Source organism: Drosophila bipectinata, chromosome 3R, assembly GCF_030179905.1.
Source record: "Drosophila bipectinata strain 14024-0381.07 chromosome 3R, DbipHiC1v2, whole genome shotgun sequence".
Classification (NCBI taxonomy): Eukaryota; Metazoa; Arthropoda; class Insecta; order Diptera; family Drosophilidae; genus Drosophila; species Drosophila bipectinata.
The window spans coordinates 13,543,145-13,571,097 of NC_091739.1; the positions used below are offsets into that span (position 1 = coordinate 13,543,145).

The 27,953-nt window shown below is 44.1% G+C and overlaps 1 protein-coding gene across 6 annotated transcripts; it reads left to right on the plus strand.

Annotated features, from left to right (window-relative positions):
• Positions 1-20: 20 nt before the first annotated feature.
• On the plus strand, positions 21-27,921 carry cher (filamin protein cher). Of its 6 annotated transcripts, XM_017247603.3 has the most exons (18): positions 21-351; positions 1,652-2,009; positions 8,321-8,465; positions 8,529-8,864; positions 9,278-9,292; positions 10,417-10,508; positions 10,579-11,871; positions 11,927-12,313; positions 12,417-12,983; positions 13,272-14,076; positions 14,135-14,587; positions 14,652-14,787; positions 17,618-17,698; positions 17,811-17,901; positions 24,623-24,763; positions 24,830-24,999; positions 25,065-27,096; positions 27,159-27,921. In XM_017247603.3, exons 2-18 carry the CDS (start codon positions 1,724-1,726, stop codon positions 27,341-27,343), a joined length of 7,215 nt encoding a protein of 2,404 aa, XP_017103092.2. In that variant the 5' UTR covers positions 21-351; positions 1,652-1,723; the 3' UTR covers positions 27,344-27,921. The 6 variants fall into 6 exon arrangements, with proteins under 6 accessions (XP_017103092.2, XP_017103094.2, XP_017103093.2 ...); XM_017247605.3 differs by lacking the exon at positions 12,417-12,983; XM_017247604.3 differs by lacking the exon at positions 9,278-9,292.
• The last annotated feature ends 32 nt before the right edge of the window (positions 27,922-27,953 follow it).

The following is a 27,953-nucleotide window of genomic DNA, read 5'->3' on the forward strand; positions in this document are numbered from 1 at the left end:
TGAATGTAAACAAATTCCAGCTCTAGGGGACAGCATGCCGGCGTCGGGGCTTTATTTAACGGTGATTCGCCGAAGACTAAAGACGCCAGCGCACAGCAGATCGCCGCTGCTACCGGAATCGGGGAAATAGTGCAAAACGCAAGCTACGCGAACGGTCAAACAACGCAGGCGACGATATTCCTCAACCATAACAATAGAAAGAACCCGCAAATTCCGAACCACAATCAAAATAGCAACGCGTGTGCTTATAACAACAATAGCAATAGCGATTTTGTGCCAATTCCAAACTTCAGCAATTTGAATTTCTACGCCCAACCGCCAGCGGCACACTACGACGTTTGCTATCAGCAGGTGTGTGTTGTTTGTGTTGTGTTCTGTGAGCTTTCCGGGTGTCATAGTGCCCTTTTTTAATTGCTGCTTGCAGCAGTGTCGCGTTGCGTTTTGTCGCCACACGGCGTCGCGGCATTTCGCAATTAACGAAAATGTTAATGAACTTCACACGCTGCGCACTCGAGCACTCCACTCCACTCCGCTTCGATTTCTTTTTCTAGCCCACTTCTTCCCTTTTGGCCAGGCCCAGACGGTCCCACATGATAAGACGGGCTGGCGGTGGACGGGGGAGTACGGGGCGCATACTCTATTTTTGTGGGTTTTTTGACCAGAACTCTCCTGAAGAATTGTTTGTGTGTGGCACGCGAACTCTGTTTTGCTCTCTTTTTCCGTCTCCTATCTCCTCCTCCGCTTTGTGCTCCTCCTTCTTCTGGTCTGGGGCACCCTTTTTGGGCACTCTTCGGGGAAGTTGGTAAACAATAGACGGCCGGCGATACCTGGGAACTTGTTTACCCGGTTCGAAGAGATAGGAAACCTAATGAAAGAATCACAAGTTTTCATTAACATTTTTTTTTCTTTTTTTGAAATTCTTTTAAATATAGATTTAAATGCCTAAATGAATTAGAGTAAAATTTTAAAATTAACATTGTTATTATGCTATAAATCCATTTCTTTTTTGTATTTCAAGTTTTTTTTTTATCACAATACCATTCATTTTTTCAACCACTTCTTGGGAACCGTTGAATTCCAAAGAACATTCTCTCATGAATAGGAATTTATGATGGATTTTTAAGAGAATTTTATTTTTGCATTAATGCGATTAGATTAACAGCACAAATTAAAATTCTTTGATTTTTTTAAAAAAAGTTTTGGCATTTGTAATTTTAATTCCACGAAACTTAATCTAGAAATTCCAAGAAAACTATGTATGTATGGTTCAAGATAGGGTTAAAAAACCTACAAAAATAATACTTCTTGAGCTTAAAATATTTTAATTCTTGATTGCCAATGACCCGAAAGAGACATGTGTGGAAAGTGGACAGTCCAATCCACCGGTATTGAACCTCAACTGGAACAAGTCTCTCCTGCCCACACCACACCTTGTGATCCGATCCGATCCGATCAGATCCGACGCCATTCGATTCAATTTGCTTCTTGGCTCCAGGAGTGGAGTTGCTTAAGTGATTTTCGTAGTAACCAACGACATCCCACACGCACACACTGTCTCTCATTCAAAGACAAACCATTTTACGGGGCTGCCAAGCCCATTGCTATCATCCCATAATGAAAAACCCGGCTAACCAGATCTCTGCCCTAACAGCCGAACGAGTACTACCAACAGACACAGCAGGGCCAGCCGGCGGATCAGTACGAGGAGAACTTTGACGAGGACATGGAGGCCGAACGGGATCTCGCCGAGGATGCGCAGTGGAAGAAGATCCAACAGAACACCTTTACTCGGTGGGCCAACGAACACCTGAAGACGATCGACCGGTCGATCAGCAACCTGGAGACGGATCTCGCCGATGGCCTCCGACTGATCGCCCTGATCGAGGTCCTCTCCCAGAAGCGTATGCCCAAGTATAACAAACGCCCAACATTCCGCAGCCAGAAACTGGAAAACGTCTCGGTGGCCCTGAAATTCCTTCAGGATGAGGGAATCAAAATCGTTAACATTGGTAAGTTTAGATGGAGAGATGGTGATGGTTATGCAATTCCCCGAATTATAGGATTAAGTTCCAGTCCCCGGGTAGAGTAGGGTACACTCCCAGATATAGTTGGCTGGCCACAGCACCATTGTGGTCATGAATCAACACACTATGAATTAATTAGAAGCTTTTTGCATCGTTTCCCCTTGAAAATTGCATAATTTGCTTTTTCAATGGAGAGATAAGTCATCCAAAGACGGGCCGCCAACGCCGCAAGAGTCTCGAGTTAACACCCAGATCCTCAACCAGCTCCCGCCACTGCATTCCACACGATACCCTCACTCCGTGACTCTCGAGTGGATCTTTATTATTTTCGACGATTCGTATCCAGACTACAAAACACAATGATGTCATTCGCGCGTTTATTCATAGCGCCGGCTTCAATGCGAGTTTTACTTTCATTCGTATTTATATGCATAATTCAAGATTGTGTTTTGCAATTTGCAGTACCTGCACGACAAACTGAGTTTGTAAATACCCTTAAAATAGACGGGGTATTTATATCTACTGATATGGTTAAAAATTGTAGACTATTTGTATCAGATGGGATAAGTATTTGTACTCCAATTATAGAGTAGTAAAGTAGAGTAGAGTAGTCTCCATAGTATAGGGACTTATCTAGAATATACCTTTTATAAGGTAGTACTATTCCCAACTTTTTCTGCCATTTCACACTTTCAGCTATAAACTTTTTATACCCATGTATGATTCTACTTTTCTACTAGAGAGCACCAGCGAAGCGTGGACAATTTGGAAGGTTAATTTCATTAGGGTGATATATCGTTTTCAAAGACCCACCGCTACAAATAATCTTGTCCTCTGGCCATTGCCAAATCACGAGCGTAACAGAAGCCGATCTCAATGGCAAACTAGCTGCATCTTGCTAATTAGTTTTGATTGAGAACTAAATCATAAATATATTTTACATGAAAATGGACATGTGATACGACTAATGACTCACTCAAACCTTTCGTCGAGCTTCAATGTTCAGTGGGTCATTGAGGCATTCGGCTGGCGGCTGATTCCCCCGCTTATTACATTTCATATAGAATGTAATCGTCAACCAAGCACTCTCTTTTTTTTTTGAATGACCCCATGACGCAATTGATAAGAAGCTCCAGCTCGCAGTGTTTGTTTGAGAATCACAGAGCTCTAGAGGTGAAGACAATCAGTCTGAAGGTGCTTTAAAACAGATAAAACAGAGATACTTCAGTATCTTTTGGATTTCAGGGAAAAAACGTTTGTCAATAATTGACAGCTAAGTAAATAATGTTTACAGGAATGTTTACAAATGTATGGGTATTGTTTGTTATCACAAAATGGAAGCAATTCGAAACAAAGTCAAACAAAAATGTTGAGCTGAATGCAACTTGGAGACAATTTTAGCCACCAATTGAAAACACAATCGCTTTTTTTTTTGGCGCTTTTTTTTGCGGCTATCAGCACTTTCGCTTTGTGGGCGATAAAAAATATCATCCATCCTCAAGTTGGACAGGCGATAAGGCTTCCATATCTATCCGTGAATATATATTTTGAGGCCAAGATTCGGGTGTTAGCGAAATAAATTCGCAAAAGAGATGAATCACTCACTTAATCGGTCTTAGTCATTAACTAAATTTTGGCAAAGTGACATTATTCACAGGAATGCAAACATGTCGTCCCAGTAATTACGGCCAAAATCAAGCCAAAGTTTATTTTCCAAAACAGATAACGCATCCAATTTCGGCAAATTAGCGTTGCACACACAACAAAATTATAAGCAAACATAGTAAATTAATTTAACGAGCCCCACCTCTTCCCGTCTTAGCTTTTGGCGAATTTTTGTGGATTTTCAATTGATTGGAATTGGTACAGTGAAAGCTATAGTCTGCCTGTCGGGTTCCCACTGTACTAACTCCCCAGTTCATTTCTGTCCGGTTATATGTATGTTTTTTTTTTTTTTTTGCCAAATTCGTGTGTTTCTTTTCCTCTTTTGTGCTGTCAATTGAATTAGCGCGAAATTTTTGTAGAGTTTTTATGGCAAAAGACCACGCAGCTGCTGGCTCCAGCTTGGTGGAGCTCCCGCTCCAAGGTGGATTGTAGATTTCCATGGATCTACTCAAAAAATAACAATAATAAACCTCTCGGGCGGTCCAAAATAAATAAATAACAGAGGCAAGTAAGCAAATAAAAGTAACAAAATTAAATGTACGAAGCAGAGGGAAGAACGAACCTAATACGTGCCGGGTAGAGTAGAGATAAAGTCGCTCTCCACGGCTCCCTCATGACATCACCGCATCATCTGGTTTTGGATATTGGGTTTATACTTCAGTTTTTGCCTGAAGTTTTGCCTGAGAAGTTTTTCATGGCCGTGAGCGGCAGCCTAATGGCTGGCTCCCTATCCAAGTCAGGCTCAATTTGTCACAGACAATTGATCGTTATTGGTGACGCCATCATCGTCAGCACCCCAAACATCATTAGAGTCTATGAATTTTCCGAGGGATGAGTCAAATAGCAACAATGTGTGTGAATATATTATTTAATGGTCGCCTCTTGGTCATCCAGTTGACTTGCTGATAATTTATTTCAATATTTCTGGTCTTGCACAACATGTGTTGATTAAGAAAGCCTCGAAAAAGATTTAATTGAAATATGAAAGAATTTTATTCATGGAGGAAGTAAAGCCATGGCTGTGGAATGTTATCGGAATAAAGTTAGAACGGAAGAAATTAGTAACCCTATACGCTAGACTCTAGGGCCTAAGGCATGCCAATTAGTCATGAAAGATGTTTGAATCGTGTTAACAAGCTTCCGTTTCTAGGTTAACATATTTTGAATATTTACCCCGAAAGCTACTTGTTTAAAATTGGTGATTCAGCTTGAAGAAAAGAAATACTTAAAATAGCCCACATATAATCTTGGAATTCCGTTGAAATTCAGCTGAATCGCTTAGGAAGTGACTCGAACTCTGATACCTGCATTGATCACCTGGCACGTACTCATCATCGGTGTGTTTTTATAAATTACTTGCAATAGTTATGACACCATCGATCCGACACGTCACCGATGAGCCAAAGCTAAACCCTCCCTGATCCATGGTGCTGAAAATAGAAATGATGGGAACCAGAACCCAGCCACTCCAAAGGCTATATTTCCCAGTGAACCTCGGAAAGCAATTGTGATAAGATTAAGTTGTTATGAGTCGTTATTACAATTCAGGCGTTGGACGGATTGCCTTGCCACTCAGGAATCTCTGGCCTGCCAGTCAATTATTCAAATTAGCAAAAGCCCGGCCCGGCCAGGCCGTTAGAGAGATCGAAAGAAGTGAAGACCCGTCTCAATTAACCCCAAACAAGTGAAAAATTACAGAAACCCGCCAGCAGACAGGCCAGCATTTTGTGGCTCTTGTGACACCGCACTCGAATGTGGGACAAGAAAACAAAGACTTAACTCTGGTTTTAACTCCGCCAACAACCCACGTCAACCAAATGGGCCCAAAATGACTTCTTGAGCGGCTTAAAAATACCGACCAGACACGGTTGCAGCTTTCTATGAGGTGTCAGTGGTTTTTAGGGTGAAAATATGGAATACCTAGGATGCTTTCCAATAAGCCATACACTACTCTCCAATTAGCCTCCTTTTTAGAGACAGTTTCTGTTATGGGAGCGACTTGGCCCTGCCTGACTGCCACTAATTTAATTAGCCACGCAACAGTTAGGCAAAGTCTTAGCCGTCTGCTTTATTGGCCTTTAGGCCAAACGGAAACTGGTTTTTCCGTTCGGAAAATCTACCCAGACGCTGGCATTGCATCGGATTCGGTTTAGTTTTCCGACTACGAACTAGGAGGTTTGGTATGCGCGTGCCGCTGGAAGAACGTGTCTGGCTGGCTGGCTATGTGACTGTGACCCAGACCCAAGCCGGTTGGGTATAGCCGGGATTGGGAGCGGGTCTCTGGCCTCGGAATCTGAGCTGCTGCCTCAGCATTCTTGCTGCTTGCTACTTGCCGCTCCCCCCTGTTTATCTGAATGTTAAATACTTCTCTGGTGTTGCACTTAACATCATAATAACTCTTGCCGCTCGTCGAGGCGAGAATCACAGCAAATGTGCAGCACATAAATCATGTCAAGTCATCATTCGGCAGTCCAAACGATCACTTGGATGCTTCTGTACAACAGGTCGCTCCGGATTCCGGATCTCTGGCGCAGTGACAGGAAAATGAAGATAGATTGTATCCGAGAGATTCAAGATGCTGCCCAATTAGTAATTCGAGGATTATGTCTTAAATGATTTCAATTATCTTGTTAAATGTTTATCGTATCTTCGTGTAAACTACAAAAAAATATGATAAGAATGGGTTGGATAAAGTTGAGGTTAGTTATCTTGAGAGTTACTCGTTCTGGAAGACTCAAGCGGTTTCTATGATCTTTTATAGTTTAAGAGCCTTATAGATGAATGTTAGTATAATGTTAGTTACCAAATTCCCAGAACCTAATAGCTTATACAATATAAACCCAATTGCAATAATCTTCATGGTGCAGTCATGATGAATACAAAGTGCTTCTCTGCACTGGCATTCGGTTTCTTACTTCCGTGAAGACTCCCTGGAGAAACTTCTCGTCTTCCAACCAAAAACCTCTCACACTTATGCATATGTATGGATGTGAAGATCTCCAGACTGAAGTTGGATGCCTGTCTGGACCTGGTTAATATGCATTACCTATTCCCTATCACAGTTATGGCATCTTGTGATGTCTTGGATATATCCCCCTATTCATTCCCGCTCCATTCCAGCAAACATTAGCATATTTCTTTATAATTTACAGCACATTTTCTTGTTCGCGGTGTTGTGCCAAAAACAAACTTTGGGATTGACAACCAGTTTCCAAGTTGGAGTTTCAGCCACGACAGTTATCGAGGCTCGCTCGGATTGGCATACCGACGTCGTCTGCCTAATTAGCCAAATCACATCTCTGGCTGGCTATTTATTTATCCATCTTCATTTTTTCTTATGCCGTTTTAATTGCCGATGCTGATGCTGCTGCTGCTTTCTTTTGCCATTTGCCTTGGGAGTGGAGTTGTTGCAGTGTAATTTTTCATAAAACAAAAATGTCAAAACGGGCTGGACTCCTCGGCTGGACAGATTGGCAGCTAATTCATTTGTCAAGGCATCGCGCTTAGGCCTTAAGCATTAAAGTATTTTAAATGGCCAAAACGCAGATATGGCTGGCAATTTGATGGCTTTTAGGGGCAAGACACTCGACCAGTTTTGACCAGGCCGGCTCCTCAAGCAACCAAACAAAACCAAATTGCAAATTTTGCAAAAAAGCGGTTATAGCTGTTGCGGGTGCGGGTGTCCACTAAGTTGCCCATATCAGCGATCGTTTAACGGCTCGTTGAGCAACAGTTGGCAAAACAAAACAAAATATTTCAGGTAGAAGGTAGAAAGCCATGCTGGAGGGCAGACTCGAAGAAATGGAGAACATCTAGTACGTCAGTTGACGGGTCTGTCGTCACTTGGCCTATTCGGTTACAATCGGTGGCCAAGACACGGCTTGGTTTTCCCTGTGGCAACTTTCCCCCTTGTAGTGGAGGTGGAATTCCAAAGCCGTCACGGTTCAATGCGTGCCAAATGCGATTCAGATCGAGATGCGAGGGAAGGAGAGGTTCTCTGGGTGCTGGCTAATCGGTGATAAGTAATCAGAACCACGCCTTTCACTTTGCGCTGCGCTATCGGAGATCCCATTATCGCCAACTAAGAGTCCAAATCGAAGTTCAATAAACCCCGAACTAAACAAAAGAGCCGTCGCTCGGCTATCGCGAATAAATGGCTTTGCATAACAAAAGATGTCCGAGACGGAGGCTTTGGGCCAAGTTTAAGGTCGCGAACGAAACAAAACCGGCAAGACGAGTTGATTGCGTGCATAATCAGCCCTGAACTTGACCAGGAGGCGGCAAAGTGGCTGTAACAGTTAGCGGACATCTTTGCACATAATTGGCAGCTTGTCGAATGGCAACAGGTTTCCAGCAGCCATGGCCTCTGCAGCTTGGCAACATCATCAAAGTGTGGCCAGTGACAGATGAAGCCTGCGGCAATTGCAGTTGCAGTTGCATCCACCGAGATACACTGGAAACATGTAGGCATTCTAGATTGTAGTTCCTTCTAGGCTTGATAGTCTTTTTCTTTCTCTGTAGAAGGCATTTAATAGATCCATTAAGTATACGACATGGTAACGGTCTGCATTCTGGTTTATCAACAATGTAACCTAAAACGATCTCTTCTTTCTTGCTACCCCACCCCACAGACTCCTCGGACATTGTGGACTGTAAGCTGAAACTGATACTGGGCCTGATTTGGACACTGATTCTTCACTACTCGATATCGATGCCCATGTGGGATGGCGAGGACGAGAAGCAGCTGAACGGATCGGGCCACACGCCCAAGCAGCGGTAAGAGTGCCTCCTACTTGCAATCAATACCTTTCGATGCTAAATCACCTTGTTCGTCGGCAGCCTGCTGAACTGGATACACGCCAAGATACCCGACTTGCCCATCAATAACTTCACCAATGACTGGACTACGGGCAAGGCCGTGGGCGCCCTCGTCGATGCCTGTGCTCCGGGCCTGTGCCCCGACTGGGAGATGTGGGATGCCAAGGATGCCGTTCAGAACGCTTCCGAGGCCATGGGCCTGGCCGATGACTGGCTGAATGTGCGCCAGCTGATTAAGCCCGAGGAGCTGGTCAACCCCAATGTGGATGAGCAGTCCATGATGACCTATCTGTCGCAGTATCCCAACTCCAAGCTCAAGACCGGGGCTCCGCTGAGGCCCAAGACCAATCCCAACAGGTAAGAGAGGGTGGGAATTGGTTAAAAGAAGAGCTTCTTCAACTTCACAACTTTATAGATGTTTCTTCTTGAACCTTTAATGAAGTTTAAGAAGTTCTTCTATATTTGAATTCTACAAACCAACGTCGTACTCGTAACTCTACTATTCTATTCAAAATTTAAGATTTATCTTATCTCTAATATTTCTCTCCTTCTGGTAATGCATTTCTCTGGTTCTAATCAAGACTCTGCCTTCTTTCTTTTCTCTTCTCTTTCTCTAAAAAAATCTTTTCTCCCTTATATGTACTTTTGAGCAACGTTTTTTAATGTATTTGGAATTTGTTCTTGTTTTCCCCTATCCGCTCCGAATATATATATATCCATAATCTGTACATATATATTTTTTATTAAATTCCTCAAAATGCAAAACTCAGCATTCCTCCGCCGCGGTAAGTTTCGGCATGCCTCTTCTCACTTCTTGTTCCACGTTCTTTTCCGTTCTGATCTGTTTTTTTACGGCCAACTCCGTGGTCTTGGCCTACGTTGCTTCTCGCTTGTTATTCGGTTTTTAATTTATTGACTCTTTTTTTGTATTTTCGTTCGACTACTACCACTTTTTTAAAGAAGTTTCAACAATGTGTGTGCCTGCGCGCGCTTTCGATGATTTAAATGTTCCACCAGTTTTCGGTTACTTTTGTTTGGCGGCTCTACGCTTCTGCGAGAGATGCGTATCTAAGTATCTAATGGATACTTCAACGCTGCCTGACAGGCTGCCTGCTGCTTTCCTGTTTGTTCTGTTCGGTTCTGTTCCAACTTCTTGCTGGCGGCTTTTTTATTGCTGGCTACAATTAGCGCTCACTAAACGCATTCATCTTGGCCGACGCTGATTTAATTTGCTGCTTCGTTAAGCCACCAGGTTGAGGTTGGGGTTTGTGGCGAGAAACCTCAATTGACTTTGAGTTAGACAAGCTACGAATTCCACTTCATAAACTAGGGGGAAACTATTTCTGATAAACTTTAAAGTTGTTTTTAATCAGTGATGAATTACCTGTCTTATCTAGATGTCTTTTAATTGACCTAAAAATAGTAAGGAAAAGTAAAGTAATATCTTCAACAAAATAATAAGTATATAATATTGATAGAAAATACTTCAAAGAGTTAATATTTGTTCATTATCTAGCTTTTTAAAAGAATAAGAATTTTTAAATTTTTTTTTAAAACCAAAAATCCCAAAAAGTATGCTTTAGAACATTTGGTGATCTCTTAGTACCAAAAACAACCGCACGAGGTGGCGCCTCCCAAAGTATTTTAAAAGTAGTCTTCAGAAATCAATGGATTTAACTTTGTTTTTCTAATTTTGTATAAATAATAAACATTTAAGCTATATAGTTTCTTTGATTGAGTTGCTAGCCTGGCCAAAATATTAAAAGCAAAGCTTTTTAGAGCTGCTCGCGACGCATGTTCTACTTTATAAACTGAATGATGTTTCTTTTGTATCATAATTGGCTTTTAAGAGCTCGTCTGTAAACTTTTAAATATTCCATTATGATTAAAATAATTATTATTTCCGCAGAGTGCGTGCCTATGGTCCTGGAATTGAACCCATTGGCCCAGTGGTCGGTGCCCCAGCCAACTTCACCGTTGAAACCTTCTCCGCCGGCAAAGGTGAGTTTGATTTGGATATCTCCTCAACCCAGAACTTTGTAAACTATAAAATTATAACTTTCTTCACCAGGCGCTGTGGATGTGGAGATCCAGGGACCCAATGGCGAGATCGAAAAGGCTGATGTGCGTTTCAACAACGATAAGAACCTCACCTACACCGTGTCGTACATCCCCAAGGCCGAGGGTCCTCATAAAGTGGGCGTAAAGTTCTCCGGACGCGACATCCCCAAGTCCCCGTTCCCGGTCAAGGTCGAAGGTCATGCCGGCGATGCTTCCAAGGTGAAGGTTACCGGTCCCGGCATCCAGCCTAACGGCGTGACCATCAAGAAGCCCACATTCTTCGACATACTCACCAAGGATGCGGGTCGTGGTGTGCCCGAGGTGATCATCATTGATCCCGCCAACCACAAGACCTCGGTGGCCGCCAAGGTGCGTCAGCTGGAGAACGACACGTGGCGCTGCGAGTACGTCACTGCCCTGCAGGGCCTGCATTCGGTTAATGTCTTCTACGCTGGCACGCCCATTCCGAACAGTCCATTCCCGGTTAAGGTGGCCCCACTGTCGGATGCCCGCAAGGTGCGCGCCTCCGGCCGTGGCCTCCAAGCCACCGGAGTTCGTGTCGGCGACGATGCGGACTTCAAGATCTATACCGAGGGTGCTGGCGAGGGTTTGCCCGAGGTGCGCGTCATTGGTCCCGGTGGCATGAACCAGAACGTAATGCTGTCGAAGGTTGATGGCACTACCTACGACTGCCACTACTATCCCACCAAGGAGGGTCGCTACGTAATCATGGTCACGTTTGCCGGCCAGGAAGTGCCCAAGTCCCCTTTCGAAATCAAGGTGGGCCCCAAGAAGGAGTCCTCGATTGTGGCCTATGGGCCGGGTCTGAGCAGCGGTGTCATTGGCTACCCGGCTGCCTTTGTGGTGGAGACCAATGGCGAGACAGGCGCCCTCGGGTTCACCGTGGCCGGTCCCTCGCAGGCCGAGATCGAGTGCCACGACAACGGCGATGGATCCGCCCTGGTCAAGTACCTTCCGACCGCTGTCGGAGAGTACGCCGTGCACATTCTGTGCGACAACGAGGACATCCCCAAGTCACCGTTCATTGCTCAAATTCTGCCACGCACCGACTTCCACCCCGAGCTGGTCAAGAGCAGTGGCCCCGGGCTGGAGAAGAATGGAGTCACCATCAATCAACCCACCAGCTTTACCGTAGACACCAGCAAGGCTGGCAATGCTCCCTTGGATGTGGTCGTTCAGGATGTGTACGGCACTAAGCTGCCCGTGGAACTGAAGAACAACCCGGACGGCACCAAGAAGGCTACCTACACGCCCACCTCTGGAGTCCCCCACACCGTCGAAGGTAAGAAACCCTAAGATTCTAGAGAATCTTTATTAAGGACTTTACCTTCCTTCAGTTAACTACGGCGGCGTTTCCACTCCCAATTCCCCGCATCGCGTGTACGTCGGCGTCCCTGTGGATGCTGCCAGGGTTCAGGCCTTTGGTCCCTGGCTACAGCCTGGAGTGCGTCCCAATGTGCCCACCCACTTCAATGTGGACGCCCGCGAGGCCGGCGATGCCGAGCTCAAAGTGAAGGTCGTCCACGAGGAGACCAAGCTGGAAGTACCCTGCCGCATCATTGACAACGAGGACAACACCTACTCCGTGGAGGTCATCCCGCCCACGAAGGGTGCCTACACCACCACCATGACCTATGGAGGCCAGAGGGTTCCTCTGGGACAGAAGGTCGTTGTGGAGCAGACAGTGGATGTGTCCAAGATCAAGGTGGACGGACTCGAGCCGAGTAAGTATCTACCAATAAGGGTTCCCATTTGTTTCTTTGATCTTCTTGAGTGCGTCCTGGTCTAAGTCCAAGTCATCATTTCATTCACTTCAAATCCAAAAAGCCGCGCCCCTGAACAGTTTACAGCAGTTCCGGATCATCACACACGGCCTGCCGAAGGCGGATCTGGCGGTGACGATAACCAGTCCGTCGGGCAATCGTGTCAAGGCCCACATCATACCCACGGCCGAGGGCTTTCTGGTTAACTTCACGCCCACCCAGCTGGGCGAGTATCTGCTGAGCATTTGCTTCGGCGGCACCCCGATCACACCACGTCCCTTCCGGCTGCAGTGCCTCACAGGCAGTGACTCCAACAAGGTACAGGCATTTGGACCCGGCTTGGAACGGGGCATTGTGGGCCAGCCGGCGGAGTTTATGATCGATACCCGGGGTGCCGGACAGGGCGGACTGGGCGTTACCGTGGAGGGGCCCTGCGAGGCGGCCATCAACTGCCGGGACAACGGCGATGGCACCTGCAATGTGGCCTACCTGCCCACCGAGGCCGGCGACTACACCGTCAATATAACCTTTAACGAGCGCCACATCAACGGGTCGCCATTCCAGCCGCTGATTGTCCCGGTTCCGAACCTGAAGAACACCCGAGTCAGCGGCATCGGCATCCAGCCGCATGGTAGGCTATGAGCGGAGTCCAAGTTGCCAGTTACCAGTTGCCAAATGCCAGCTCTAATCCTCTGCGCTCTACTTACCACCCGATCTTGCCGCAATCGCCTTCTGTTTCCCCCTTATTGTTGCGTGTTTTTATTTAATTTTTAAAACTAAAATAATGTTGCAGCCAAAACTAATTAATATTTAATGGAATCGTTACCATCTTCTAATAGCATCATGTTGATTTTGTGCCTTGTCGTTGAAGTGGACTTCTTTTATGATTCGACTTACTAATTGGATTACTTTCCCTCAGGTGTGATCATGAATGCCGCCACCGACTTCATGGTGGACATGAGCAAGGTGGGAAGCAACATCGACTCCGGCAAACTGTCTTGCGCCATCTTTGACCCCATGGGACATGTCCTGCCCAGCAAGATCGTCCAGGGACCCACCGACGACATCTTCCGGATCATGTACACGCCCTTCGAGGCCGGCCGCCACACCATCGAGCTGATGTACGACAACATCCCCGTTCCGGGATCTCCCTTCGTGGTGAACGTGAAGAGCGGCTGCGATCCGTCGCGCTGCAAGGCCTATGGCCCTGGCTTGGAGGCGGGTCTGACCAACCAGAAGAACAAGTTCACTGTGGAGACCAAGGGTGCCGGTAATGGAGGTCTTTCCCTGGCCATTGAAGGACCCTCGGAGGCCAAGATGACCTGCACGGACAATCGCGACGGCAGCTGCGATGTGGACTACTTGGCCACGGATCCGGGCGAGTACGATATCACCATTCGTTTTGCCGACAAGCACATACCCGGCTCGCCGTTCCGCGTGCTCGTGGAGGAGACAGTGGACCCGACCAAGGTGAAGGTCTACGGACCTGGCATCGAGCACGGTCAGGTGCGCGAGAGTGTGCCCACCTACTTCAACGTGGATGTGGCCGAGGCTGGTCCCGGCCGCATTGCCGTGAAGCTGACCAACTCCGAGGGCATTCCCGTGGACAACCTGCGGGTGGAGGACAAGGGCAACAGCATTTATGCCGTGCATTATGTACCGCCCAAGGCGGGATCCGTTCTCACCTGCCAAGTCAAGTTCTCCGAAGTCGAGGTGCCATGCAGGTAAGTCTTTCATAAATATTTGTGGAAACACTTGTGGGAAACTTGCCTCTTTTTTTAGTCCATTTGTGATGACCGTTTTCCCCAAATCGGAAGCCACCAAGGTCAAGGTCAAGGGCGTCAATGAGAAGAAGAAAACACCCGCCTCCCTGCCCGCCGAATTTGAGATCGACACTAAACAAGCCGGCCAGGCCGACATCAATGTGGCCATCAAGAATCCGAAGGGCAAGCCGATGCAGCCGCGCCTCGAGGAGGTGTCCAGCGGCACATACGTGGTGTCCTTTGTTCCGGACGAGTGCGGAACGTACCAGTGCAGCATCAAGTATGGCGACAAGGAGATCGAGGGCTCGCCCTTCAAACTCGAAGCATTCCCCACCGGCGAGGCCAAGAAGTGCAAGCTCGTGGAGCAGGCGCCGAAGATCCAGCCGTCGGGCAGTCAGTCGCACCTGAAGGTGGACGCCCGTGAGGCGGGCGATGGAGCCGTCACCTGCAAGATAACCAACAAGGAGGGCAAGTAAGTATCCTTACTTGAGGATTATATTCGTTGGAGAACTATAATTTTTCTGTCATCTTCATAGCGAGATTGTGGACATTGATGTGATCGAGAAGGATGGCTTCTTCGATATTCTGTACGCCCTGAACGACCCTGGGGACTACGACATCAATGTGAAGTTCGGCGGCAAGGACATACCGAACGGCAGCTTCTCCATCAAGGTAGCTTCTTCATGAACCACATTTTAAAATACGAATCTATCGTTTTAACCAAAAACCAAAACCAGACACAGCCAAACCTAGTCTAGTCACAAAGTGGGAATTGTTGGAAATTAGCAATTATTTTAAGTTTAAATTTTTAACTTAATCGTTTCTCTAGTCACGTAAGAACGACTGCAGCTACATGATTATAGAGCTCAGTCCCGATTACATCAATATCCTAGTCAAGTCCATTGTCATTGTTATGTGTTTGTGTTTTGTGCGTACCCACAAAATTGACTTTTTAAAACTTATATATGTAATATTCCCTATCGGATATCACGCAAACAAGAGTGCTCAGCGAGAAGAAAACAAATAAATACGATTTAAGTGCAACATTGTAAAACATGACTACATCAAAAAATAAAAAAAAAAAGTCCCTAAAACAAATGAAACAACTTTTGGTTTGCCCGCCAAAAACAAGCTCGAGAATATTCTTCGACAAAATTAATTGCATGTAAATTGTTTCGTTCTCAAAATTATTTCTGCTATGCTAAATTGCAATTGCGCTTTGTTTTACACTATGCATTTAATGAACAAATTATAATTGTTAATGCTTCTGTTGTTCCTAAGTTGTTTGTGTGTGTTCCTTGTATTTGATTGGAGACTGATCCGAACGCACTTAACACAACACATTAAGCAATCGAAATGGCAACCAATCGAGTACTACTACCCTCGGTGGCCTTAACTCAAAGCTTGAGCACAAACGTAGAAAACGATATGTATTGATTAATCACTGGATAATTGCTAATTTAACAACAATTTTCTATATCTAACCCCAGTAGAGCCTATACTTTGCACTTGCCTAAAAATTTCTATTTCAGAGACAGGGCGGCTAAGGGGGGGCTCGCATCCTCGCACTGTAAGTAGAACTCACGTGTCGCCTATGCTGACAGACTGAAAAATGAAGTGTCATAAATATTGGCCCGAATCATGCGACCTGACAGCTACAAGAACAATGCGCATCTATCCGAGATATCTCGGATTCAGATTCGGATTCGGACTCGGGCATAGTGCCCAAAAATGAAATACTGTTTTCCTGCAGCTGCGTGGTGGAAAGTGCTCGCGATTCGTGAACCCAAGATTAATTGAGTTGTCTGTTGTTTTCGCACAAAATTTATGTTTAACAGATTTGCACAATTAGCCGGCTGAAAAATTAATTTTTATCCACATTATTCAATTGATTTTAAAAGGGAAACAACTTTGTGTGGACTCTTTTCCTTTTACCATAGAGAATAGAATCTACGGGCTAGATGGAACTTCACGATGGAAATGTCTACGTGATCTGACACACATTCTTCAAATCTATTTTAGATTCGGGTGGTTTTATGAATTATTTCAATTGTAAATGAATTATAATATTTCTTTCTAGTCAAAACTAATTAGATTGTTGTTTTAAACTAAAGAATTAGACGGCCTAAAAATACAAATGGCAGTGGGGCATGAGAACTCATCATTTATATTCTTGCGAAACTCAAAGAGGGAATTCAAGCCATATCCAATTTCGAAATTTATAGAGAAAGTTTTTGGCCTGAAAGTCTTGGATTTAGTTTACAGGGTGCTATTATTCTATGCTCTTTTTATTCTATTATTAAAGCTCTTTCCCCCTGCCATTTTATTACACTACGCCTCTGTTTGAGTATCTAAATGTTTCCTGGGAGGGGCAGCGATGACATCCCACGCTGATTCAGCATGTTGTTGCTTTAGTATCTGTTGGATGCTTTCGGCAGGTTGCAACAGAATCAAGGCACTGAGCTGCCGACTGCAGACGGCAGGCATATGAAAATGAATTTGTATGGCGAGCGCACACAATTCGCAAGTAATTAAAATAGGAAAACGAAATTATGTATAATGAAAATGGCGCAAAGTGTGTTGTGCTGATTTCTGCTGCCAACGCCAAAGTGGAAGCCCCATAAAGACTGGCGAGACATTAGTGGCATCGGCTAGATAGCCAGATTGCCAGCCTGCTAGCCAGGCCGAAACTAGTTGGCCACAATACGCCGGATCTTAGTCATATATTGTCCTGTAGTCGTCGTTGACGTGATCGTGTCGTAGCAGCGCTAACTGGAAGCAAAGAATTCGGTTTGCAACTCATATATTAAAAATATAGAAAATTATTATTATAAATATAATATAAAGGCTATTGAGCTGTAACAACTGTCGGCCACTGGCAATACAATTTTCCTTGCTGGTCCATTGATTGGCCGTGCATTGGCGTACTTCTTATTAATAGCGCAAATATTTTATGGCGATTTGTATCTTTGACTTTTTCGATTTGGCCACGGATACCAAACGGTGTGCACATACAAATTATACCAATATACGTATCGGTATTTTGCCTTCATTATGAAGTGCTTATGTAATGCTCTGCAATCGTGGAATTCTTTTGCACAATCCCGTGTCCGCATCAATCAATTTCACTTCCTCTCCAAGTCATTAGTTTGCTGATTGGTGTATTATTGTGTTGCCTTCCATAGTTTCACACTTTCGCAGTTTTTCTCCATCACTCAGTACTCCGGACTTTTAATAATAAGCAGATCCCTATATAAAGCTGCCACAAACACCATAGTTCTTCATAATATTCGGATCTGTTCGCAAGTGCAAAGTAAATGGGCTCCCAAGTAGTTCCCGGCCATTGTTCTCATTCTCCAAAGTGCCGAATATAATTATATTGGATATCGGCTGTAAATTGGTGGAGTGTGTCTGTGTTATATTTGCTCCGAATATTTGAACGATCGAAATGGATTTCGGAATTCCTAATTTTAAAAATCAATTTTGTTTTTATTGACCTCAGGCTGTCGAAAGTATCGAACAATATTCGCATAGTGAGTACATCGAGGAGCACACGACCAAGGTGGTGCAGCAAACAACGCAGGTGAGTGGTGTTGCAATAATTCTAAATCCTTGACATCTGAAGGAGTGTATGATGTATGGATAATTTAAAAGAGTATTTAGGGTAATAGCAAAAAAATAAAATAATTTTCCAGAGCGAGCTCGTGAACGGAAAATCTGAAATCACATACCGTAGTGTTGCCTTCGAAAAATTGCCACTTCCCACAACAGGCGGTAACGTAACAGGTATGTATGAGAAAATATTATATTAAAACTAGACTAGAGTTAATTATTTATGAAAAGAAGACACCTCTCCGTGCTGAGACATCCACACGTTTAATTAAATTCAAAAATACTGCATATTTTATTTAATCTAAAAAGTATTTATGCACCATTACGGCTGACATATAGTTTTTAGTGAATATTAGTGCAGGAAATTATATAAATATCAGGACAGAAGCAGCAGAAAGGTGGGCTATTGTCAGGCCAAAGTATACGGGTTGTCGTAAATATCTGAAATGTATACAGAAATATAAATATGCACAACTATATATCGCGGGGCTGTGTTGGCGATGCGGCGCATTTAGATGAGACACCATGGACAAGTGGCAACGCACCCCAGTCATGTGCCTGGGCGAGATCGGGCGGGTCTGTTGTTTTTTTGGGGATATAGACGACGGGCAAGTGACGGCTTATCAGGCTAAACGCTGACAGGCGACAACTTAATTAGACTGTCCCGTTCGTTCTGGGAGGTCTCTAGTATTTCGACTGCATTTCATCGTCATATTTCATCTGTTGCGGTATTGTTTTCTTTTGGTTCGTGGGAATTTTCTTTTGTTTGGTGTCATTCCAAGACGTTCATTGACTTGACCGCTGGCTGCTCGTGTGGGAAAGTAATTGGGTATTAAATTTTGGGAGGTAATTCCTCCTGCTCGGTTAATTATCTAAATTTATTTAGCCATGTTTGGGGGACTGACGAGCGATTTACGAGTTGCAAATCGTTGGACCGCAATTTAATGAACATTTTCAATGTGATTAATGGGTTTTCCACTCTCGGGGCCGATAGCGTATTGCACTTTACTCTCGCAACGCAAATATCTATTCGATTTTTCACGCTTCATGCAATTTTCGAACATTTTCCGATGCGGGAAAAGTGGATCCTGACCGAGAGCAGAACCCCAAAAACACTATACACCATCATTAAGATCAGAAGACGCAACGTTTCATTTGGTGGTTTTTTTGATTTTTCTAGAGGTCCCCCTGTTATGGCCACGCCCCTTGCCGTGGGAGGCGGAGATGGGTGCGGTTTTGGTTTTCCTTTCCGCGCTCCATTTGCTTTGAAGATGGTTTATTGTAAATGATTCGTTTTGGCCAAATGACACAGATTTGTTGCGCATTTGTTGCATTGATTTTTCATAGGCCGTCAAATGAAAGGGGTCCATAATTGCCATCTAACTGCTGGGCGGGTTTATGGCCTATTCAACTGGAGAACATAAAAATGTCCCACAAATTGGCCCACAAAATAAATCACTCGTTTATTTTCGTACACATTTATTTTGATTAGTCCAATAATCGCTGCCAAGTACTACTCATCTCGGACAGATGATCAACATCTACAGAACTTTGATTGATTTTCGCCAATTGCTTGCTGCTTGACAGTAGTGTCTCTGGGCCATCCAATCTCTGGGCCATCCTCTATCTGACCATTTTCAATGGCAGCACAAATTGATTTCCAATTGCCAAAATCCATTACATAAGTATGTGGATACAAGCGTGCGGCCAATGGAATGCTTCCAACTTTTACGACTTATGTAGGATCGGTCCATAGACCGATTAATACGACATAATACGGATATAGAAACGAGAAATGATTAACACATTTTCGGCATACCGACAAGACTATATTTGTATTCTATGGGTTTTATTGCCGCCAATCGCGCGTTTCTTTTTTTTCACGCCAATAAAATAAAATATAGAATATTGTCTATATGCTAGCGTTCGGTTTTATTTTTAAACGCATCCCGCCGGTTTAATGGTAAAATATTAATAAATTCTATGTCGTCTGAGCTGCAATAAGTAATAAATTTCATTTCCCTGACGATCATCCCCATACATATCCATAAAAACCAAACGTATCTATAGGCATACTCGTTCGTATGCTTTTGACCCAAAGTTCCAATTTGCACCTTTCGAGTTCGAAATGGTTTTCGAAATGGCAACTGTTAAACCAATACCATCGGTCTGAAATTTATGTTAATATATAAAATATACACTCGAATCTGTGTGTGATATAGCCGCAAATACACACATCAGAATTCATCGATTCGGGGCGCATAGCAAATATTTCCAATTTTCTATCTTTTTATCTTTTATATGTCGTTCATTGGTCCGTTCTCCTGTCTTATAGCGGTCGGCCATATTTTCGAAGATCGGCCATTGTATCTGTGTGAGCGGAATTGGTATGGGAGTATTGGTGCTGCTGCTGCTGCTGCGCTGCTTTTGGGCCACGGCAGCAGACGCATCTTGGTGGTAGGAACTGCTGATGTGCTTTCATATTTTTTTGGCCTTAATTTCGATTTGGAACTGTCGATGTTCACTTGAAATCGGGACGTGGAGACGCGTGGACCTACAAAACGTCGCTGGCAATTAAGAAACATAACGTTCGCTAACCAAATGACACATAAATTAAGCAAATAATAATATTCAAGTGCATTGCAATCGAGTGTCAGTAAAATAGTTAAGGACTCTTCCATTCCTTACAGGATCTATCAATCGGGCAACAACCAATAACCAAAAAATCGATTCGAAATCGTTTATTTTATTGTCAATACCATTATATAATCATTGCTAGATTGCTAGAGTTCAATAAATATTTTCAAATCACTTCCAAATTATTCGGATTTTTTGGTTTTTTGGATTAACAAGGATATGCAGCATTGGGTTTTCAAAGATCTAGAACCTGTGGCATATCCTTGCTCTTAGCTTTTGGCAAATTCAATCCAATCGAACAAGTTTTTTCGTTGTTAAATTAAATTATTATAAATTTCAAGTGTCTTTATTTACAAAAACCAACCCCAAACTCCGATCGCGCACGACTTCCGCCGATTACAAATAAAATATATTGTAAAAATTTAAAAAACTCAATATCAATATTTAAAAAAAATATCGGGAAAATGCACTTCAGTTGGTTGACGGAAAAAGCACCCACGCCGCTAGCCACCTGGGCCGATCATTCATATTTCTTTCGACCACAATACTATAAGGTGACCGTCTCCGAGCGCGATCACGTGGAAAAGACGAACGTTTACTTCAATGAGACGATCATACCGGAGAACCAAGGACTAAATGGTTCAGATTTTATGCCATTGAATTTCAAATCATCATTTTCAATTGTAACACATCAAGGTAATTTTCTCTCAGCACTCAGTACCCAGTACTCAGATCTCAAATCAAAAATCGAAGGGCTATAAGGAATAATTCTTTTGTGGACTCGTTTGATTCGGTTTTGACATTCTGCCAAATCGAAATGACGTCCATAATGTCACATGCAGTCATAGAGAAATCCTGACTAAATCGCAAAGAATGTTTCATTTGTGTTAATGACAAAACTGACACCAAATTCATATTCAGATTCGCATTTAGATTTTTAATTCTATTCGGTCAAGCGCCAGCCAGGCAGGCAGGCAGGCCCACTCACATAAATTTCTAGCCAGCCTATGGCTAGCTCCTCCTTCTGTGTCGGATTGGGCAAAGAAATTTTGAATTATTACAGAAAAGTCCCCCGGATTCTGGGATCCACCTCCTCGGGGCCTCCAAGGCCTCATGGGGCATTTGTCTGCAAATTATATTCTATGATTTATTATCAGAATATGCAACAAAGCGTAAAATTCGTTTGGCTTCTTCCACATGCGATTTCTCAATGGTTGCCTGCAATGCGCCGTGATGATAGTTTACACTGATCAGCATAGTTTGTCTAGTTGTGAAAAATTTGTGGATATTGAAGCTAGAGATTCCCCTTAAGAAATGGAATATTTTTGGTGATTAATTCAAAGTAAGAAAATGTATCTTTTAACCCTTAAATGTAGACTATCTTTCAGAGAAGTTTGGAATACTTCAAAGGATCTACATACCTCAAAGTTGTAAAGAAAACTTAATCTCAACTTAAACTTAAAAAAATCATTTTCCCCCTTACATAAAAATAAGGATAAGAGTTTTGTAAACTATTATATAGTTCTAGTAACAGTCAAGTTGGTCGGATTAAAAAGCTTATAGCTTCTCCCTAAGAGTTTCCCCTATTTTGTTGATTTGTTTAATAATTTTATTCGCTATGCGCAAATGGTAAAGTCGTGGCGATATATTGAAACCCTGCTTGTGTCCGTTGGCCCCCCTTTCCTGGCCGAAAGCGGCCTGAGAGTCATTAAATCTTTCATTTGTATTGCCAGCGTCCATTAGATGCCAAAGATGCCACTGCCTCTGCCGCGGATGCTGCCTCGGCCGTTTTTCATGCTTCAATGGGCGGCGCTGGCAGGTGATCGCCTCGAATAGTGGGCTTCAGAGGGGGCTGGCGGGTCCGGGCGGTACGATGGACGACGGACAGCAGCAAATGTTCAAACATAAATAATCATATTTTCATTTCTTCGATGTGGGGGAAACGGCGGCGAAGGAGTGACACACGCACAGTAGATATAGCCGTCTTGGCAGCAAACTTTAATACGTTCAATTTCTTATACATTTTTTATATTCCGCCCTGACTTCCATCAAAAAATGCACACGCACCGACACAATATTTTATCGTTAATTTGCCAAATTCTATTTGAGCAAATTCCCAGTTCCTCTTTGAATTCTTTACATGTCATTAAAGTCGGGAAAGCTGAAAAACAGCTGAAGACAACTATTCAAAAATGTGCTAAAATGTTTCATTCAAAAATTTGTTTTATGCACTTTTATTGTTTTGAATAATTAGATTACTTCCACAAATTACTTTCTGATTGGATCCTTGTGTCAGCCCATAAGTTGGCTATAAATTTTGCAATTCTTCGCTTGGCAGCTTCTTGAAAGACACGTTCGCATTCTTCTCTGGCAGCCATTGTCTTTAATTTTGTTTGTTTTTTTGGGTGTTTAGTTTTGCTAAACATTTTTTGGACGGGCACGCGACACGCTCCTCTGATTTATCTCTGTTTATCTAAACTGTATTTTTTTAGATATTCGTATTTTGTTTAGATTTCCCATCATCTGGCCGGCAGGAAATCTCATTAATTTTGACGGATCAAAGCTGGCCAGGGGAGAATAATTCGGATGGAAGTAAAAAGCTTAGCGGCCACTTTGAACATATTTATGATAGTTTCGACATCATATATTTTGGAAATTAAATGTTTTTTTTAATAAAATCCAGATTTATGCTTAATGGTTATAGGGAGTGTCAGCATATGACTTGTCTGTCTAAAATTATCTTCCAAATATACTATATAAATAGCTAAACGATGAGTGAATAATAAATTTGGTTTCTAACTATAAGTATAGGAAAGATGGTATCCACATGATTCACAATGTCCTAATTAATTTTGCCCCCCTCCGTCAATAAATTAGTGCTATATTTTCTGCTACTTTTCCAACAAAAGTATTTCTGTTTTTAACTAATGATCCCCAGCGTAGTATATACATAGGATATACTGTTTTGACAGGCCTGAGTATCAAAGGAATGCCTGTGTGTATCCAAAATATGAATATATAATACCTCTTCCCGAATTTATAAATATCGTGAATTAAATATAAAATCAGACACGTGCACGATAAAGTCTTTTGGCTTCGATCTTTCCAGCATATAGCCAGATATCGGAGTATAAATAGATTTTTATGCATTTTGTGACATATACTTTGGGCGAGGGTTGTGCGATGGGTATATAGGTGTGTTCCTATATACGATTCTATGTGGACCATCCACATATGTGAGTTGGGAACATAAAAAGTGTGTCCTATATTTGACCTCAACGCAGCTCGGGAATGGTGTTGTTTTTATTTTTCTTGCCTGACGGCGTGGGAAAGTATAAAAGCAATTGTAGGCGTTGGTTGAAATTTCTTTGGAAAGCCACAATATTACTAGCCACTCAGTCGATGCACAGCATTCGTTCAGTTGAGAAGTGATCAGGACTCCGGGTCCCCCAAGTGATAAAAGAACCAAGAACTATAAAGGACACTCTTGTCCCATACCATCCCAAGAACTTTTCCATACATATATTTGTGGGTGTGTCTCTCTAGAAGAGGAAAAGTATGTCGAGTATTGTGAAATAAACTATAATTTAGTCGGTTTGATTGTGAATTTAAATGCCATTTTAGTTATGTGATATCCTGTTGGAAAACTTGAAAACTTTGGAATGCTTTGGATGTCAAAGAACATTTGTTCCAATTAATTAACTTTCTTGGTCCAATACAAGAACAAAATCATAGTCTTTGATTTCGATTTGAAAAAGAACTGTGCAAAGAACAGAAATAGATTTTGTGGAATAAAAAATGGCTCGCAAATTCGAACATAAAAATGAAATTATGATTTTTTCAAACTTGTGGTCTTTGCCCACGCAAATTATTTGAAAAAATGCGATGGTGACATAATTCAGTGAATACAAAACACATCCATTAAAAGAATTTCCAAAATAGAGTTCTTCTGTCCAACTTTTATTTTTAGGAAGAACTGTACCATAAAAGCAGGCAGTATGGCAGTTGAACAATAGAAAGAGTTTGAAATTAAAAATTAAAATAAAATAGAAAGTTTCAGATTTATATTCCAAATGTTGTGAAATTATTTTTCCCAACATATAAATTGTTGTTTTGAATCTATTTATGTTTTTTTTTTATAAATATTTATAAACTTTTATAACCCAACGATAAAAGCAGAATGTCTTGGTTCATCAAAAACAAATATTTTAGATATCAAATCTTATAAAAACCCCACAATTCTTGTTTTTCCCTTTAGCTGAAGTCAGAATGCCAAGCGGTAAGGTAGACAAACCCGTTATCCAGGACAACCGTGACGGTACCGTCTCGGTCAAGTACGATCCCCGTGAGGAGGGATCCCACGAGCTGGTGGTCAAATACAATGGAGAACCCGTCCAAGGTAAGGGGTTGATAATTCAAAACATGGCAGTTTAGAAAAATTTCTGATTAATGGTTTTCTGGGCAGGATCTCCCTTCAAATTCCATGTTGACTCGATCACCTCCGGCTATGTGACTGCCTACGGACCTGGTTTGACCCACGGTGTGACCGGCGAGCCGGCCAACTTCACCATCTCCACCAAGGGAGCCAGCGCCGGTGGCCTGACCATGGCCGTCGAAGGACCCAGCAAGGCGGACGTGAGTGTTATTTATAAATAATAGGATTTAAACATTAGGTTTTATATTTAAAATTATTTTATTAGATTAACTACCATGATAACAAAGATGGCACCGTGTCCGTGCAATACCTGCCCACTGCCCCCGGCGAGTACCAGGTGTCGGTTCGCTTCGGCGACAAGCACATCAAGGGATCGCCCTACTTTGCCAAGATCACTGGTGAGGGACGCAAGCGTAACCAGATCTCGGTTGGTTCCTGCTCCGAGGTGACCATGCCCGGCGACATCACCGACGATGATCTGCGCGCCCTGAACGCTTCCATCCAGGCTCCCAGCGGCCTGGAGGAGCCATGCTTCCTGAAGCGCATGCCCACCGGCAACATTGGCATCTCGTTCACTCCCCGCGAGATCGGCGAGCACTTGGTGTCGGTTAAGCGCCTGGGAAAGCACATCAACAACTCTCCCTTCAAGGTCACCGTGTGTGAGCGCGAGGTGGGCGATGCCAAGAAGGTCAAGGTCACCGGTAACGGCCTGAAGGAGGGTCAAACCCATGCCGACAACATCTTCTCCGTGGACACCCGCAACGCCGGTTTCGGTGGTCTCTCCGTCTCGATCGAGGGTCCCAGCAAAGCTGAGATCCAGTGCACGGACAAGGACGATGGCACCCTGAACATCTCCTACAAGCCCACGGAGCCAGGTTACTACATTGTCAACCTGAAGTTCGCGGATCACCACGTGGAGGGATCCCCCTTCACCGTCAAGGTGTCGGGCGAGGGCAGCAACCGCAAGCGCGAGAAGATCCAGCGTGAGCGCGATGCCGTCCCCATCACGGAAATCGGCAGCCAGTGCAAGCTGACCTTCAAGATGCCCGGCATCACGTCCTTCGACTTGGCCGCCTGCGTCACCTCGCCCAGCAACGTGACTGAGGATGCCGAGATTCAGGAGGTGGAGGATGGCCTCTACTCGGTGCACTTTGTGCCCAAGGAACTGGGCGTGCACACCGTCTCTGTGCGCTACTCTGAGATGCACATACCCGGCTCGCCCTTCCAGTTCACGGTTGGACCGCTGCGCGACTCTGGCAGCCATTTGGTCAAGGCCGGTGGTTCTGGTCTGGAGCGCGGCGTTGTCGGCGAGGCGGCGGAATTCAATGTGTGGACCCGCGAGGCTGGCGGTGGCTCCCTGGCCATCTCCGTTGAGGGCCCCAGCAAGGCCGATATTGAGTTCAAGGACCGCAAGGACGGCAGCTGCGATGTCTCGTACAAGGTTACCGAGCCAGGCGAGTACCGTGTGGGTCTGAAGTTCAACGACCGCCACATCCCCGACTCACCGTTCAAGGTCTACGTTTCGCCGGACGCCGGTGATGCCCACAAGCTGGAGGTTCAGCAGTTCCCGCAGGGCAACATCCAGGCGGACGCCCCCTACCAGTTCATGGTGCGCAAGAACGGCGCCAAGGGCGAGCTGGATGCCAAGATCGTGGCTCCTTCCGGCACGGATGACGATTGCTTCATCCAGGTAATCGACGGAGAGATGTACTCGGTGCGCTTCTATCCTCGCGAGAACGGTATCCATGCCATCCACGTCAAGTTTAACGGCGTCCACATTCCGGACTCGCCGTTCAGAATCAAGGTGGGCAAGGATGTGGCCGATCCGGCTGCTGTCCACGCCACCGGCAACGGTCTGGACGAGGTGAAGACCGGACACAAGGCCGACTTCATCATTAATACCTGCAACGCTGGCGTAGGCACTCTAGCCGTTTCCATTGATGGACCCTCAAAGGTGGCCATGGACTGCACGGAAGTGGAGGAGGGCTACAAGGTGCGGTACACCCCACTGCTTCCGGGCGAGCACTACATCACCGTGAAGTACAACAACATGCATATCGTGGGATCACCCTTCAAGGTGAACGCCACCGGCGACAAGCTGGCGGACGAGGGTGCCCAGGAGACGTCGACTGTCATTGTGGAGACGGTCCAGAAGGTGGCCAAGGGCGGCAAGAACACTGGCGTCCATCTGCCCACCTTCAAGTCTGATGCCAGCAAGGTGGTGTCCAAGGGCATGGGCCTGAAGAAGGCCTACATTGGCAAGCAGAACCAGTTCAGCATCTCGGCCACAGATGCGGGTAAGTTTTCTGAAAGATCTTGACCCAGTCCCTTTGGATTACATCCCTATTCTTTTCTACAGGCAACAACATCTTGTACGTGGGCATGTACGGACCAAGGGGTCCTTGCGAGGAGTTCCACGTTAAGCACGCCGGCCACAACAACTACAACGTGCAGTACCTGGTGCGCGATCGTGGCCAGTACGTGCTGCTGATCAAGTGGGGCGAGGAGCACATACCCGGCTCCCCATTCCAGATCGATGTGTAGGCGGAGGAGGAGGGAGATAAATACGAGGATATAGTCACGTGTAGATATATGCTTCGCATGTGTATGTGTGTGGGCGCGCATGTTCCAGGGTTGAAAGTCGTGTGTTTTAATTTCTGTTTTTTATTTTCTCATCACTTAACCGATAATTTTTGTTTTAATTTTAATCCTTAAACCTTTTGATTCATTATCAGCGTTCTTTAGGTAAGTTTTTTTGTTATTTGTACATACATATACATGAGAAGGGAAGACGCGCCATTTTTTCACATCTTATCTATTGAGGAGTTATTTTATTTTGTTTTTCTTGTGAATATACGATAAATTTAACAATAGCCAATACGAAATTTTGGATAAACTAATATGGACATATGCAGAGGCAGAGATATGAGAACTTAAACACCACTTTGACACACCAGAAGAATTTCAATTACAATGCGAATAAATCTCTTAAACAATTATTTAATACTTAAGCATACAAATTTATGATGATTACAATAATTATGACGTATTATGTTTTTCTATTATCACTATCGAAATGTAATTTACGTGAAATAAATCTAAACTCAAAAATACAAACGAAATTATTATTCAACTTAAGGTATAAAATCCTGTG